Raw genomic sequence first — 16,909 nt, forward strand, 5'->3', positions numbered from 1 at the left:
TGAGTGCCCAGAGCACAAACAAGTGGCTGCTCCATACAATCCATGATGGGCACCCAGGGCACAAGGGTGAGTAATGCCAAAGACCAAACCAAAGCTTTTAAGGTGAAGGGGCAGGAGCTTTAATCTCTCTCTTGATCAGAGGTTTTTAGAAAGTCCCACCTTGGGTTGGTCACAGTATCCACCTTTTGCCAGGACACATTCTTTCTCTGAAATACTTGCAATTGCTTTGCTTTGTACAAGCTGAAACAAAAGCATGGTCGCATGGCAGCAACACGAGGGAACACAGCAAAGGTAGTGCGTGGGAAAGAAAACCAATTAAAAAGAAGTATTTTCTAGCTGGATGCAGGCATTAAAGACTGGCTTGCTGCTTTGAGCACAATTGTTTAGCCAGCTACAGGTGCTGTCTCAGACTGCAGGGACTCAGGGGCTGAAAGCAGACAAATGTAACAGCTCTGATGGGTTAAGAACATAGGAGAAACAAGATGCATAGAGAGAGAAATGTTTTTATTAGTCCAGCTGATATAGCTAGAAAAAAATAGACAAGTTTTCAGGCAACTCCTTTCATTAGGTAATTGCTGTGAGCGCAGTAACGACGCTGTGTTGAGGAGAGGCACCACTAAATGAACACTCTCTGATTACAAGAAGCAAAACCAGCTATTTGCCAAGCGTCTGTGAACAGTGACATGAAGCACAGCATGGGGGATCTAAAGAATATACAGAACCAATCGGTTGTATCTTGCACCATTTTCTCTTCCCTGCTCTCACAAGCTTCACACAGAAAACTCCTGTGCTGATTAACTTAATACAGGAACACCCAGTACAGAACAAAACTCTTACATATGATCTCCTCTCCCCCACCCAATTAACTTTGAAACACATACAAAGCTGTATTAAAAGAAAAAAAAAAATCTTATCTGAAATGTTCACTCAGCCTTTTCTCACCAAAATTAAATTAGCTTACCCCAGCTGGAATCATCTCTTCAGCTAAGTGACAGCCTGCAATCACAGCCTTAGAAATATCACAGCCTTTACAAAAGAAAGCTTCAGTTATCTACACAAACCTATATAAAGCTGCACACCAAGGAGCTCTGCAACAACCTCTCATCACGCTCCCTCCCTCAAATCTGTGTTTTAGCAGTGGGTAGAGCTGCTGAGCAGGTGCATCTGCATGAGCTGCAAAGGCTGCTCTTCCCAAGGGTCTGATGCTCCCAGTTAGCAATACTTGTGGGAAATACTGCTCCTGTATGTTAATAATGTGATGCTTCCACACAGCAAGCACACATGTACAGCCATTCTGGAGAACAGACCTACTTGATGCAATCTTGAGCTCATATCCAGAGAACTACCTGAGCTTGCAAGCCAGGCCCAGTTTGGAAAAAACTATTTATTCATGTTTTAATTGACTGTACTGCTCAGTTTTAGGTTCATGGGGCAACTGGTGCAGGGGCCAGCAAGAGTCAGCTGACTAAAGCTCATTAGCTGGTATTTTCCTCTAAGTGGCAGCATCCAGCTCTCATCTCTGCCCTGGCTGAGCTAAAATCACTTGAGAAGCATGGGCTGAATTAATCTAGATTTCACCTCACCCCTTACACTCAAAAGAGCAACTGGTTGTTTACACTAGCTAGGTTGAAGACAAGCTCCTCCCCACAAAGCAGCTCAGGGTCACTAATACCATGGGCTGGAGTCTGACCTCAGAGCCTTGCCCTGCACCCCCCGAGGGCCCAGCTGAGAGCAGCAGTCCTCTGATCCCAGCCCTGTCTCCCCTCCCTCACAGGAACCAGCCTAGCTTGCAGTACCCAGGATAATGAGAGTTTACAGTTGGCATGAGCAGATGCACAAGTCAAAGCCTTGGAGGTAGGGCATGTTTGCAGTGACTCATGTTTAACATTAGTTCTCAAATTTACAGCAACTACAATCAAGTTAAGAGGTTCAACTTCTGAAACTGCTTTAACAACATTTCAACTCAGCTGGTCTGCAGCAGCACACCTAGGAAGATGTGCTTGCACACAAAACCAGACCACCTAGCATAACTATGAAAACCAAGTCACTTAAATCTCAAAGACATTCAGTTAACATATCTAAGACATCTCAGGCCAAACAATAGTTTATTTCATTTCATTTTCAGCAACATCTCAACCATCAAAAAAATAAACTCTAACACAGATGGATGGAAGACTTCTCTACAGTGTAACTAAGTGGGCTCTGACCCCAAGGGTTTGAATTGGAGTGACATTTTATTATTCATCCAATAAGTTAGGAAGCATGAGAATAAAGTGCTTTATTTCTGAGCTGGCATGAGGTCATCAATGGACTGGCCTTTTTCAAGGCGTTTCTCCATTTCAATGAGAAGCTTCACTCCATCCACCACCATCTGCACCAGCTCCACCTCAGAGAAGCCGAGACGATCAGCATTGGAGACATCAAACACTCCTCCAACAGCAGCTGTGTCCACACCACCTGCAGCAAGAGATGCAGTTACAACATTGACCTCAGCCACAGCAGGTGAGTCTGCCTTTCCTCCCTCACTAGCTTGAGGCAGGGACACAGCAGGACCATTCTCTACAAGCTGCCACTGGTACCTCATCCTACATGCAGGAGATAAAGCCCTGTGTGACTGCCAACATGAACCACAGAATATGCAATTAGGCCAGTTCTTTATTCTTCTGACCCATGAGCAATCTAACCTGAGGTCACAAGTACCCACTGGAGCCATCTCCTAGCCATAGGTTAAACCAGGATTTCCACCCTTGCATAGGAACAGGAACAGCTGGCCCCAGGTCCACCTTACCTGGTGCTCAAAATGACACACAGGACATTAACTAGACAAAGTACAAAGTAAGTAGAGCAGTGGCATCCTAAACTCCTCCACTATATAATTTGAAAACTTTTTTCTCTACATGTGCTTTACAAGGGTTTCTTTTGGGTGGTGTGACAGGCACTGACAGTGTGAACCAAGAGATGGCTCTGGCCATAACCAGGCATTTGCTGGCGTCCTAGGGCAGACTGACTCAGCCCATCAGTGTTATTATCAACTCTCACCTGTGCCTCGTTTCTGCAGCCGAAGTCTCTTGAGGACTTCTCCAAATTTCTCATGTTTCCCAAGGTGTGGGAGCTTGATGTGCACACCAGCACGGAGCCCTGTCCCAAGGTTGGATGGGCAAGTCAGGATGTAGCCCAAGTGTGGATTCCACATGAACTCGTAGTTTTTGGCCTTGAAGAGACTTTCTATCTATAAATAGAAAGAATGAATGTTTAGAGATTGTTCTCTACTTTAAGATTGTAGAACATCCATTAGTGCTCACTTGCAGCTTCAGTCAATCAGCAACAGCCACAACACTCAAAACAGCTATTTCAGCCACATAAGCCTCCTCCCTATGGAAAAAATGGCCACCAACAAGGGGCTTTTAAGGCCTTCATCTTGCTCCTAGCAGTGAAACTGGCTAAGTTTAAAAGCTACACTCCTTATGTCACTATCTGTTGGGAAGCTAGATTTAATGCATGTCAAGCTGACACATCTGTTAGGATCAGGAAAGGGGCTGGTAAAGCTCAAGCTTCTATCAAGACTAGAAATAGAGAACTTGAATCCAGCTTTGCCCATGCACATTCAAGCAATCTCTCCTCCTCCCCAAGGTGTTTCAAAGCTTTAGAGAACTATGTAGAATTTCTTTAAAATACAGTTGAGACATTTGGATAAGGGTGCCACCACATCAAGCAAACATTCTAGATTACACAGCTACAAGGCTTTTTGCCATAACACCTGTTTTGGAGCCCTCACAGCTCTGGATCTCATCAGGGTGTTCTCAGAGATCCAGGTTGTGAAACACAACCATGGAGGACTCCAGAGGGGGCTTGAAAACTGCATTCTCAGCTCTAACCAGAGAGCCATGTGCCATTTGAACCTACAGCCCAGACAATGGTGATTTACCTTTGTTAGTCCAGTACAGAAGCGGCTGAATACTTCCTTCATGTTGCCACCTTTCTGCATGGAAATAACTCTGAGGTGATCCTCCTCATTGATCCAAACAAGGAAAGTCTTGTTATCATTGTGCCTAGGAGACAAAGCAATCAGTTTGCTGTCTTGCCCACCTCACATTTTGAAGATGGCCCCAAATTGCTCATCACTGCAGTTTTTAGTTCAAGATACTCACTTAGCTGCTTCAACAAGATTGATCTTCCTTCTTTTGCCCACACAGGACCTGAGCTAAGCTGGTAGTTGTTACCCTGCTCTTTTCAAGAGGTAATTTGAATTGGCCTTTACAGAGTGAGTAGTAACATGGCATTACTTAGTCTTACAGTATCAAAACTCAAAACCCCCTCATCACCCTAGCTCACTTGTGGCTCCAGTTTACAAGTTAAGGTATTTCTGCTCAGCAATTTGCAGAAAGGTGATTAATAGACTTTGAGGGAGTCCTGCACAATAATGTTCATAATGACACCATGCATAACAAGCCTTTTTAGCAGTATTTTGTCAGATTATGTCAAACTGCACTTTGTATCTTACTTTCACTATGAATTTTAGATCAGGGCTCTTCAGAGATGCTATATAAAAATCCTCTGAACAATGGGCTCCTCCTGCCCCAGCTTGCAGCTGACAGCAAGTACTATCATCCGTGTTTATCTTGCTAGTAATTTCTGAACTTGATTAGGATAAAAAATTAGCTAGTACCCAAGGAAAGTTATTTATGCAGACAACACTAAGACATTACACACTTCAAGTCTGTAGATTAGTCATGCTCAGATGACAGCGCTATCTGGTGCTGGCAATCTGCAGGTAGATGATGCAATCTTAAAGGTGACCTACAGAAACAAAGTGTGCTTCCTCCAGATTGTACTGAAACAGCTGCAGTAATAAGATTGGAGCATTCCTGTTGATAAAAACCTAGCCCTTAGCTTACAAGGGAGCAAGTTAATTATGGTGCAGAAGCTCCTGAGATGCAGTTTTATGTAGGTGACCTACATTTAAAACAAGCAGAATCCTTCTATTCCACACCTCAGTCAATTCCTGTCACCGAATCTCTGAGGACAGGGGGAGATCTCATCACTAGCACAGATAAAGCCACACCAGTCCAGCACCAGTGAGTTTCTGCAAGCAGAAGTGAAGAGACTACAGGGGAGTAACTATGCATCCAGGATCAACCCTGAGCTAAGACAATGCTATGGTTTGTACCACAAATTACTCTTGACTCTTGTGGGAAGAGCCGACTGTAGTGGCACATCTGCTCCTTGACAAGTGATCCACTTCCACAAGCTGATTCAGTTTTTGCATTGTAGCTCACTAACCCATGCAGGCTCTGGTTCTGGGCTAGCCAAGCTGGCTTGTTCTTACCAGCATAAGAGCACTTGTCCAAATTTTGCTGGTTAACTGCAAGTTCTCTGTAGAAGTTTCTCATCAAATACAGTAATATAAAGTGAGAAGTTACTACTTTGCCCAACAGTACAAGTCACCACTGAAACAGCATTCAACTTCTATGACTGCTTCCTCACAGACATACTCACCAGATACCCCTGGCATCAGGCCAGTCTCGTGCCATCCCAGATGCCAACAGAAGAGGAGAAACTGGCTTGTCAAACAAGAAGTGGTCATCAATCAGCTGCTGCTGCTCTGCATCAGTCATGTTCCTCAGAGCATAGTACTTCCCCTTGAGATCACCATCCAGACTACCCAGAGCTGAAAGAGAGAGACTCTTTTAGAATGGGACTAAAGGTTCTACACTTTCCCAGCACTTGGCCATACTTTGTGTGTGGTCTCCAATGTTTGATCTGCTGGGTCTGGTTCCTCCCTTGCTTTCATCTGCAATGGCAATGCCCTTGTGGCAGAACCTGAGGCAGTGTCAGATGATTTGTCTGCACCTTCCAGGCTTATACAAGTAGCCTTTGTTCCCTTACATGCAGTTTTGGATCATTACTGCTGCTGAACTCTAAAAAAGGGGACTGCTTTTTCTTCCAAGGAGAGCCAAGGTTATGAATATAACAAGCAGTATTATTCTAGTCAAAGACTGTTACCCTGCCCTTGAGAAATTTTGAAACAACTACACTCTCAGCCTCCAGAACTGCACCTTGAGCACTGGGAGGCAATAGGAAAAAAAACACAACAGCTGAAGAGCTTCAATGAAAACCAGTGCTTATTCTAGTCAGCTGCAGATTTGGAACAAGACTACATCTCTAAGCAAGCTGAACATTAATGAAAGTCAATTAAATGTAGCCACAAAACACTGCACCCCATGACGCAAGCCCTACAGTTGCTACATACCTGTTACATTTCAGGTTTGAGCCCTGATGAACCAACCTCTTTCCCCACACACACAGACAAAAGCTTTTGGGATCAGCAGAGGTCAACTTTAATGCAGTCCAACTTCCCTCTGCCATGTGTTCTTGCTCTCAGCTACAAGTTGCAATGCTGAGGCAGCTCAAAAGCAATGAGCCTTTTCCAGGGAAAGCTCCATGTTCATACTAAGCCTCCAGGGAGCTGCCTTTTGCCAAGTACCTCCATTTTCAAACTGCAAAGAGCACCTCTTGCACAAAGGACAGGACAGTGTCCCTGATGCACCCAGCTCTCACCTTACCTTCAACAGAGAGCTTCTCGATGGCGCGCCTCTCTCCTCGACTGCAGTGCGGGGGGAGGCAGAAGCCACGGATGCTCCTGCCAGTTCTGACACGGGAACTCAGCACGTAATTGGGATCCAGGTCATCACCTCCCTGCAAGGTTAGCAAACCAGCAAGTACAGCCCTGTTACCAAGATCCCTAAACACACGTAGCCCCTGCGCATTTAAGAACACACTTTACACCCGAGGCAGTGACTCCCTGGCCTGTAAGCCAGCGCCTCACTTCAGGGAAATTCTCTTCAGCATCTCATCAAGTACCTGTGTAACATAACTCTTGCTCTGAGGTCAAGGCTACAGATACTAAGTAGTCCTAGAAGACAGGGATATGACCAGAACATCAGTTCCATGTCCATTTCAGACTGTGGTCTGGGTTTCTGTTACCCACTACAGATTTGCAATCTAGAGATATCAACATGAGGCAAAACCTTCTTTAGGTAAGTGTTTATTCTTGCAAATGAGAACTATTCATTTCTGTTCTCCCAAATCTCTTTATTTTCAATATGATTTATGGCTAGCGAATCAATATGGAGTAAGGAACTGCCAGAATTTAGTTTACAATAACCTTTAAAATCTGTAAAATTATTAAGAATCCTTACTCCTAGCTGTAAAAATATTTATTCAATAGCATGACACCATCAGCTGGTAATTAAGATCCAAGATCAGAGAGAAGAAAGTGTTTAAATTTTATGATAGTCCTTGACTTCCAGGACAGCGTTTAGGTTGACTTTTAGAGCCCATAGCTCACGGAAACACACACTGAAGGTGTTTGCACAACCCACACTGCAACAGCACCTGAAAAAAGCTCCTAGTGCACACAAGCTGCCCAGCCACTGACATCCCACAGCAGCAAGCTCTTCAGGCTGCTTGCACCAGACTCACAGCCCAGGTGTCCATGCTCAGTGGAAGCAAGGGGACAGAGCATGAGCAACCAGCTTAGGCAGCTGCCAACAACTTCACAGTCCTGAGACCAATAATCTGTAATTGATCAAAACTTTATACCTGCAGGTTATCAGCATTCAGGTCAGTCTTGTGCTGATCACTTGGTTTGTAGCCACCATGCCTGTCTTCAATAACTGGATCAAAGAGCTCCTTGAACACTTCATAAGATTCTTCATCACCAGCCACACATCCTACTGTCATTATGAAGGGATGGCCTGGAGTGGTAATAAAGTCAGAAGAGCTAAGTTTGGGTGACATTTGGCTGTAATCCAGTGCAGCACTAACCAGGCAAGTTCTTTAGTGGCAAGTCTAGTCACTTAGAAGTTCATTCTTACATAGAAACATTTGGAGAGACCCTACATTTTACACTTCATCCAGTTTGTCAAATGCAGTGCTATGGAAACCCATAGCTATTGTCATTAAACCAGGCTCATTTGTCAAGCTTGGTTTAGGACAAATTTGCACAGCACATCTAATTTGACTAGCTAATTTAGATCACTGCATAGAACTTTATGTCTAAACAATCATGCTTTGCTGCAAGCAAGCAGGCTTTGCTTTTCGCTCCTTCTGCTAGAGAGCTACATTTCTGTAGTCTGCTCATAAATGCCACCTCCACATGATTAGTTTTAAGTCACCATATTCAAAAGCACCAGTTACTTCAGCTGGTTCACACAGAATATTCTCAATGCATTTTACCAGGATTATCAACCCCAGTCTGAATGACATCATCCAGGGTGAAGCCACTGGGCGTGACTCTGTCTCTCAGTTTCTCGTATAATTCCAGGGTTAGAACTTTGGCCATGTGGTTGTTGTGGGTGCTCAGGTCCGGATACTCCTCATCAGGAGGCAGTCTCTGATTATTTAGTTGGGCCATTTTGATATTGCTAGAGTAAAAATAAATACTGTAATGTTAACATGTAAATACATCTGCTCCCCCTTTTTCATAGAAGTGCTAGAAAACATCATATAACCAGTCTGGAATAGGAAGAGACCAAGATGGCCAGGTAATCTTTTTTTCCCCCCCCCCTCCTCAGATGAGTTATAATTAGAATGCATTTGGTTTGACTTTTTTTTTCCCTCTCCAGATTGAAAGTATTTAGCAGAGCAGTTACATAATTGAAGTGTCTGGGAATTGGTGTGTCAGATCACAGCATGAAACATAGCTGGATGGAAACATGGCCTCCCAACAGAGCCATGACTTTAGAGCAGTCTCTCAATGCTTTAGATTTGTCCCTCAGTAGCTTGAGAACTTTGGGTTCTCAAGTATTGTCAAGAAGCACTTCCAGTCAGGAGGGAGAACAGATCATTGTGCAGACCTAACGATCCCATTACCTGGGTTGTCAACCCCAGTCTGGATACAATCATCCAGGGTAAATCCACTGGGAGTCTGTTTATCCCTCAATTTCTGGTACAGGTCCGGGGTCAGCACCTTAGCCATGTGATTGTTGTGAGCTTTCAGGTCAGGGTACTCATCCTCAGGCTTGTACTTCATCTTCAGAAGGTTGTGGCTGTTTGAGAAGGGCATGGCTGACCCTACCGCAGTCACTAGGGGAGAAAGACGGGAAGCCTTTCACTGGGGGTTTGGCAGCCTCCGGACCGCCCGGGGGAACGCCAGGCACCCAAAAGGTCACCTTGGCTCACGTTCCACCCGCGCCCTTCACACCTTTGCGGCTACACCACCTTCCACAGGCGCCGAGGAGGAGCAAAGAAAGTAAGTTCTTCACCTCCAGCAGCCTTGCCCCGTCCCCGCCATCCCGGCCGCAGGGGCACAGGTTCTCCCGGCTCCGGGGCGCCGCCCGGGTGAGGGGAAGCGCCCAAGGTCGCGCGGAGCAGCCGTTGCACAGCGGGCGGACCCCGCGCGGCTCCGGGGCTCGGGAAGCGGCCGGGCCGCCGCCAGCCGGGGGGTGCTCGGCCCCGCCGGGACCCCGGGCCGGCCGGCAGGTGAGCGGGGCGGCACCGCCGCACCCTCGGTGCGCGGCCGCGCCTCCTCTCGCCGCTAAAGGGCGAGGGGAGCCGGAGGAGCGACGGCGCCCTCCGCATCCGCGGACACCCGGCTGCTCCCCGACCGGGGAGGGGAGGGCAGCGCAGCATCCAAAAAGCCCTTACACAACAGACGGCTGCCTCAGGGGACCTGGACGGGGCGAGCGTATGTAACTACCCTGCTAAATACCGGGTTAATCTGGTTTTAGAGGCCAACCAGCCCGGTGAGCACCTGCGCCGCTCCCCGCGCCCCCCGCACCTCCTGCGCCCCTGCCCCGCGCCGCCCCTCGTACTCCTCCTCAGCCGGACCGGCTCCACCCCACACAGCGGGGGAGGAAAGAAAAAAAAAAAAAAAGGGAAAAAGAAAAAAACCGGAAAAAAAATAAAATCCTTTGTTTAAAGGCTGCAGAACGGCTCGGCTCCCCCGGGACTTACCGCGGGCTTCGCAGCTACAGCAAGAACCTCCGCGACGCTCCGCGTACTACACCGCTCGAGTCCGAGTGAAGCTCCAGCGGCCCCGCCGCGCGTCTTTTATATAGAGTGCAAGCCCGCACCCCCATTGGCCGTTATTTATAGCCCATTCATTGCATTGGGCCGCGCAGCGGCGGGCGGGGCGGGTGCTGCGCCGCCGGCTGGGCCCGCGCTCGCCGCCATTTTGCTCGGCGTCGGGGAGGTCGGTTGTGGGTGGCCGGACCTTGCGGGCCGCTCCTGCGGCGCTGAGGCCGCCCCGGCCCCGGCGCGTCCGTTACCGCCGGCGTGAGAGCAGGAATCCATCTTGTGTGCCACCGGCCGGGGCGTGCCACCGCACACCAGCGTGGCTGGTTGTAGGCTTCACACCTTTGCCAACACCTTGGTCGGGGGTTCAAACACGGGTCTGGTAGTGCATCACCCCAAAGTAAGGGTTATGTGGCGTGCGGACTGGCCGTGCTGAGAGCCTGGTGAGTGGTAAGCGCCCCGAGCTGGCAGAGAGCCCTGAGGCGCCTGCGGATGTGGCGCCCAGCCCCCGGCAGCCCGGCTCTGCAGAGGGAGGACCTGCACCTCGCCTCCAGCACCTGCGAAACCGTGGGCTCGTTTTGCAGTTTAATTCGAAAGGAAGTAGGGTGCTGGTGTAAATCGCAATGAATCCTCTGCTCTTGTCATGTGCCAAAAAAAAAATAAATTCTTCAGCTTTGATTGGAGAGGGGGTGATTTCCTGCTAAAGACAGGCACAGGAACTCTGGGATCTGACCCATCTAAAGCTCACCTGAAATTCATGAAAATAGTGACTTCCACTGGTCTTTGTAGGAATGAGCAAGTTTGTCCCAAAGCAAAGATGCAGCTGAGAATCCTGCCGTTTGCAGAAATTGCAGTATGTTAACAATTTGAATGAGTATCTTCATTTGACTTTCACCTTTACAAGATAGTATCTTTATCTCACAGCAGAACCCATGTTTATCCTCCTGTCCAAACAGAGTGTATTTATCCATGAATGTGCAGATCTGACTTGCAGAGTTGCTTTCCTTGACATGAGCTGTGAATGTCAGGAGACATCACCTGAAACTCTTTCTCCATCACAATCCTTTCAGCACCATGACCAGTACCCTCACCCTAACGAAAAGAAGTATGTGCACTTTACAGAACTGTTTAGGACTTAAAAATAATAATATACATATAGAGGAAATCATTGCAAAATAAAAAGCCTAGACTGCTTCAAATAAAAATGTGCTGTGTTTGGCTGCCATCCAGATTTCCGAGTTATTCCAGGTCTGGTAGACTGAGATGCTGAGTATACAGATCTCCAGGAGAAGCCAAGGGCTCAGCATCTGTGCAAGTCCAGTCTCAGCTTCCGGATCAAAGAACAAATCCTCTCTCTCTTGGTCTCCTCTGCACTTTTAACCTCACAAAGTCTTCCCCTATGCACTAATAGTTTCACACAATGGTCATGTTTCAGAATAGTGTAAATTGCAAATAATGCATGGCTAGACAAGTATTAAATTATTATAAGTGTAAAATTGTACCTAGAGTCCTCAATAAATTACAATAGAAATGTAATATTACTGGATTACCTCAGCTACAAACATAATTCTGATTTTGGATTTTTTTAAATGTAAACCACAAATATTTTATTCTTAATTTGAAACAGGAATATACTAAACCCATTTTCTTACATTATGGCATATTTTTGTGGCAGTCTTCTCCACAAAAAGAAAAAAAAAGCGCCAGGGTAGGTTCTGAAGGCTCCTTTTATCTTATTCCATAATCTGTTGCCACACAAACAAAGAAGCAATCAACTGTTCTGTAGTTTAATTGTTCAGGAGACTTGTGGAGTCAAGGTCACCTCAAGATCCAAAACCCAAGGATCCGTTTCATTGCATGTGCTCTTTTCCTCCCAGTCTTGCAGAACAGGGAATACCAGTCATGGTGAGCAGGTAGAAGTCTCAGGGTGCCAAACATTACAGCACTTCCAACACAAACACACACCTCTTCTTCACAGAACTTGAGTGGCATGGAAAGAGGAACACAAAAACACTAAAATATATCCAATTTACATGTTTGACAAACAATGCACCCTCTACCCCCCTTTTCTCACCACTATTTGACAAATTTCTAGCACACAGTAAGTCAGAAGTGACTGGGTTTTACTCAGACAGCACTTAAAGATTTGCTGAAAGCTGTGTGTAAATTGGATCCTATCTTTGTCACAGCATTCCCTGCCAGCTTCCCTAGTGACTTAATTACAGATGCTGTGCCCTGTGTCAACAGCCTCTGATCGCCCGCTTTATCTGCCTCATCTGCTGGGAAACACTGGCTTTGGATAAGCCTGTATGGCCTGTTAGACTGTGATAAGGGCACCAATACTCACTTTCCATGCTGGGATGGTATCTTAGTGAGTACTGATTTATATGCTACATTTCCAGTTGGAAAGGTGGGCTGATTACTCCAGAGATGTTTGTGCTGAGCTTTTAACAATGAAGAATTAAGGGAAGTTAATCAAGGGCCATGCAGCTAACTTCCTAAGAGGCTTAATTATAAATGTTGTGTGGTGTGCAAGTGCAAGACGAGATGGGTGTTAGCCAGTGAATGTGTCTTCTGAAATTACTTGTGTAAACATAATATGAACCTGAAGAATTAGGGGATAAACATCATCTTGGAAACACAGAACAATATTCCAAATTAGGAGACAGCAAGAGAAAGTGGTTTGCTGTGAACAACTGAATTGTTTCCAATTCCTAATCTACAACTAAACAGCACTTGAAAATTAAACATAACACTCATGTACCAGTAGATTAAGGAAATTGGCCATAGCTCCATCTGCTTAACTTGTCAAATGAAACTTCTCTTCCCATTTATCACTTAAAATGTATTTGCTTAGTTATTATCCTTGGTGTATGTTTTTCTCACTGCTTAGGCAGGCTGCTGAAAATTACTGATTGTTTCCAGTGAGCTGAGTGCCTATGGAAATGAGGAGTTGCTGAGTGTCTCAATCTTGCACACAGTCAGGCCCACGGTGATCTGAACAGCAGCCCATCATGGGAAAGAAAGGACATGAGAACATAAACAATGACAAATATAACCAATGACACTAAAAATGACAGAAAATTAAACAAAGTGGGTGCAAATATAAAGGCACAGTAGAGCCATGATTGCCAGTCAGAAAAACAGCTGAGTAGGAGTTTGCAGTTTAAGAAACCTCTGAAACTGCATACATTATGTTTAGATTAGATGGAGAAGAGTTTCATAACTAACAAAGTCTACTGCAATTATGCTATGGGCAGGTCAACACCATAACAAAAAATATGTTTTCACTGAAGGTAATGGGAAAAAAATCCCTTATTCTTGGTGTAACCACATTAATTTAAAAAATCACAGATCATCATCTAAACAGCTCTCCGTTACTGGGTTGGTGATTGTGAAAGGATGACTTTTTCTCCATTATTGTGTATTACAGGTTACTGGTGAATGCACCACAGTACAGAGTGTTATCTGATTTAGCTGGGAACACTACCTGCAGCACGTCCAAGGTGATTCACATGCTCCCTGCTATGCCCATACCGCTCCCATGCCAGGTGGCCTGGGCTTGTTGTGAGCAGAAGATGAGGCAACATTCTCCTCCTTTGCTCCTCCTTGCCTCCTGACTACAGCCCCCGTACCACAGGGCAGGCAGGGCTCTCCACATCACTTCGATCCTAAACACGAGACAGAAGTAGGAGTTAGTACCATGCTGTTAGGGGGTTAGATAACAATTCTGCTGCTTCTGAGCCCACAGTGTGGTTTCTCCTGCAGCCTTATGAAACCTCTGTGAAGAGCTTGGTTGGCCTTGAGCTGCCTTTCCCCGAGGCTGCCCTGGGGGAAGGGCATGCAGAACTTTCTGAAAGCTGTCTGCCTGGGGGCCATGGAGGCAAGGCCCAGGTGTGCCAATGGCAAAGCCATTCCCTGGGGAAAGGGCTTCAGCCCTGCTGGTGGTTGCCCTTGCGACACCCTACACGTTCAACGAGTGATGAAGGCCGAGTTCCCACTGGGGCTCTCAGTCCCCATTGCAGCTGTTCCCACTGACCCACTGGGACCCGTCACTTTCACTGACAGGGAAGCTGCCCGAGGCAGGAGCACCCCACGGGGTGCCTGGGGGCTGCTGAGGGTGGTCAGTGACCGTCCCCACTGCTCAGGAGCCAGCAAGGAGCGCTGAGAGGACGGGGCGGGGGCGGTCAGCAGGGGGACAGGCGGGGGACAGGCGCCTCGAAGGGGCTGGGGGCAGGGGTGTGCTCAGAGGGATGGATGCTTCGATGGGACTGTGGGCATGACGGGCTCAGGGGAACGGGCGCCTTGATGGAGCTGAGGGCACGACGGGCTGAGAGAAACAGACGCCTCAGGAGGGCTGCAGGAACTAGGTCTGATCGCGCCGGGCACAAGCGGCGGCGACTCCCGGCTCCAGGCAGGGCTGGCGGGGGCGGAGGCGGTGGGAGCGTCAGCAGCCTGCGACCGAGGCGGAAGAAGGCGCTGGGCGGTTCCGCGTGTGAGGAGAGCCGGGCCGGGCCGGGCTTGGGGAGGTAAAGGGCTCGGGGCACGGGGAGAACCGTCCCCGCGGGGACGCGGGGTGCCGGGGCCAGGGCGCTCCGGCCCCGGGGCCGTTACGGGTTAACGCTGCTCTCCCGCAGGCGGATGCCGCCTCTCACCCCTTCCCTGCCCAGCCCGTGCTTCTCACCTGCCCGCCGCTGAGGTTCCCGGGTCCGCTGGCACGGGCCGATGCGCTGCTGGGGTGCAGGAGCCGCATTACCGCCCTCGGGATACGGAAGGGGCTGAGGGCAGCCCTGGTATCGGGGTCACCTCTGAGCGGGGGCACGGAGGCAGGGAGGCGGCTGTGCGTGCGCCTGGGCAGGGAGGCGGCTGTGACTGCCGGAGGTTCCCCGTGCCAAGCAGCCAGGCTTCAGGAGGGGGCAGGGGCAGCCTGCCAGGTCCCTGTGGGAGCTGCTCAGGGAAGAGAGACGTGTGCCTGGCTTGTGATTGAAGGGAACACAGAATCATGTTAGTGGTTTTATTTGTGGGGCTACCAGGGATCCCCTGGGCGTTGGGTTTAGGTCGCTGCAGCCATGGCAAACGCAGAGAGAAGTCCTGACCCCGTGTCAGGCGGCACGACCTCAGTTTCCCGCGACAGCGGTGCTGCAGCAATCCCCTGAGTGCTGCCCGGGGGAAAATTGAACAGTGTGGGACCCTCTGCACTGCCAGGCAATGGAGAATACTGGAGGTGGTGGTGTCACTGTGCTCCTTGACAAGGGGGCGAGGAAAAGAAACTTCCAAAATTCCTCACAGACGCCAATTATACCCCAAATGTGTGAATATAATGTAGTAGGTGAGGCCTAAGGGATGGGATGTCACTTGGGATGTCACCTTGCACTGATATGGATGGACTTGCTGGACTTGACGATCTTAAAGGTCCCTTCCAGCCTTAAAGATTCTGTAATTCACTGCTGTGACTATTAGCTGTGGTAAGTGTAGTGGCTCAAAGGAAGGCAAGGAAGCTGGGAACCAGCTGGTTGGTGTAATCAAAGGGAGAGGAATTCGTTCAGTGTTCCTGCAGGCTTGCTACAGGATTCTTTTGCACATGGGTGTAACTGCAGTAAATACTGTGAAAGAAATGGATTCCATTCGAGGTCCTTTCAGATGACGCTTGTGAGAGCTGAAAACTGCACTGCATTAAAAGTATCTGGAATGAGAACTCTGAGTATCATTTATGAAAGATTAAGACATGAACATAATCATAGGGTGCAAGCTATAAAAGACAGCATTTGTTCTATCTCACAAAGTCCTTTATCTATATATTTCTGAATTCATGGGATGCTCTTCTTACTATTTCACCAGATGTCCAGAAAAGCCTCCTCTGCCTTGGCATCTGAACACCTTATGCAATAAGCATGTCATAAGCTTTGGAAGTTTCAGCCACAAGCACATCTGTTTATCAACCTCAGTGCCTGCAGTGGAAAAAATATAAATCTAGCTGCTTAACAGTAAATTGAGCTACATGGAACTCCAGGCAGGAACCAGACTACAGACACCAGACTAGACTTTGAGAACTGAATGTTTTTAATTGAAATGATGAAGCAGGACCAAACTCTTAAACATTCAACACAAAAGTGCATGAATTCAGTAATTGTTCTGAAACTAAAAGTAACACTGCTTTTGATTCTGCCAGGGATGGTGTACCAGAAATCTGACTTTCAAAGCCTGCTGTCATAGGCTTTAATTTCTAACTTTAGGATCCCTGTTACTTCATTAAGCAATTCTTGCATGAACTGATCAACCTGCAGCTTAGACAGTTAGCTGCTTTATCTGAAAGGCAATGTCAGATTTCATTGTAAACCACCGTCTGATTTCTAGATTGTCTTCTCAAAGCCATCAAAATTTAATTGTAATTCTCTAAAACAGCTCTGAGACCATGGGGCTGAAGTGATTCAACTGTTGGCATTAGCTTGCAAGTGGTTGTTTACATTTAGCTGGAGCAGAGATCACTTCCCAGACAATTACTTTGCACCCCCAATGGCAAATTAAAGGCCACAATATTCTTTTTCCATGTAGTTAGTCAAGTTTATGCATAAATTAATGCCCTTAGCCTATCTCTAAACGTTCATTTGGAAAACTTTCAAGTATACTTTTGTTAGTGATCCTAATAGCTGGTGACTGAGGTCCAGGCAAGTAGCAGAACGTCTTTATGTTGTAAATCATCAAAAAATAAGCAAGATGGGAATAGAAGTTAAATTTAATAACATGCTCAGGAACTGTAATTGAACAGGGTGCTGAAATTGGTACTAACCTGCAGTAGCATTTTGAGCATTTACTCAGTAGCAGACTGAGTAAATTACAATGTATTTCCTGATTTTTCTTTAAAATGTACCATAAACCAAGAAAAATACTTGTT

The 16,909-nt window shown here is 47.2% G+C and overlaps 2 protein-coding genes and 1 long non-coding RNA gene across 5 annotated transcripts in view; 1 reads left to right on the forward strand and 2 right to left on the reverse strand.

Moving 5' to 3' along the window:
* Positions 1 to 487: 487 nt before the first annotated feature.
* On the reverse strand, positions 488 to 10,085 carry CKB (creatine kinase B). 2 transcript variants are annotated; one of them, XM_066552414.1, is made up of 8 exons: positions 9,958 to 10,085; positions 8,239 to 8,426; positions 7,603 to 7,757; positions 6,564 to 6,696; positions 5,497 to 5,668; positions 3,926 to 4,049; positions 3,040 to 3,229; positions 488 to 2,457 (listed from the first exon to the last, which is right to left on the reverse strand). In XM_066552414.1, the coding sequence occupies exons 2-8, from the start codon at positions 8,414 to 8,416 to the stop codon at positions 2,279 to 2,281; spliced, it is 1,131 nt and encodes a 376-aa protein (XP_066408511.1). In that variant the 5' UTR covers positions 8,417 to 8,426; positions 9,958 to 10,085; the 3' UTR covers positions 488 to 2,278. The 2 variants fall into 2 exon arrangements, with proteins under 2 accessions (XP_066408511.1, XP_066408510.1); XM_066552413.1 differs by lacking the exon at positions 8,239 to 8,426 and adding an exon at positions 8,875 to 9,087 and having other exon boundaries at positions 9,958 to 10,074.
* Positions 9,233 to 16,909, forward strand: part of TRMT61A (tRNA methyltransferase 61A) — a 28,342-nt gene continuing 20,665 nt past the window's right edge. Inside the window, exon 1 of one of the 2 annotated variants that reach the window (XM_066552416.1) lies at positions 9,233 to 9,253. The gene's annotated coding sequence lies outside the window, so the exon portion shown is untranslated. Of the gene's footprint in view, positions 9,254 to 14,478; positions 14,547 to 16,909 lie in introns of those variants that run through there. The other variant, XM_066552415.1, reaches the window with a different exon arrangement.
* On the reverse strand, positions 11,646 to 14,878 carry LOC136558114 (uncharacterized). Its single transcript, XR_010783835.1, has 3 exons — positions 14,702 to 14,878; positions 13,508 to 13,688; positions 11,646 to 11,997 (listed from the first exon to the last, which is right to left on the reverse strand). It is a non-coding gene; the product is annotated as an uncharacterized lncRNA (long non-coding RNA).

Source organism: Molothrus aeneus, chromosome 6 (genome assembly GCF_037042795.1).
Source record: "Molothrus aeneus isolate 106 chromosome 6, BPBGC_Maene_1.0, whole genome shotgun sequence".
Taxonomy (NCBI): Eukaryota; Metazoa; Chordata; class Aves; order Passeriformes; family Icteridae; genus Molothrus; species Molothrus aeneus.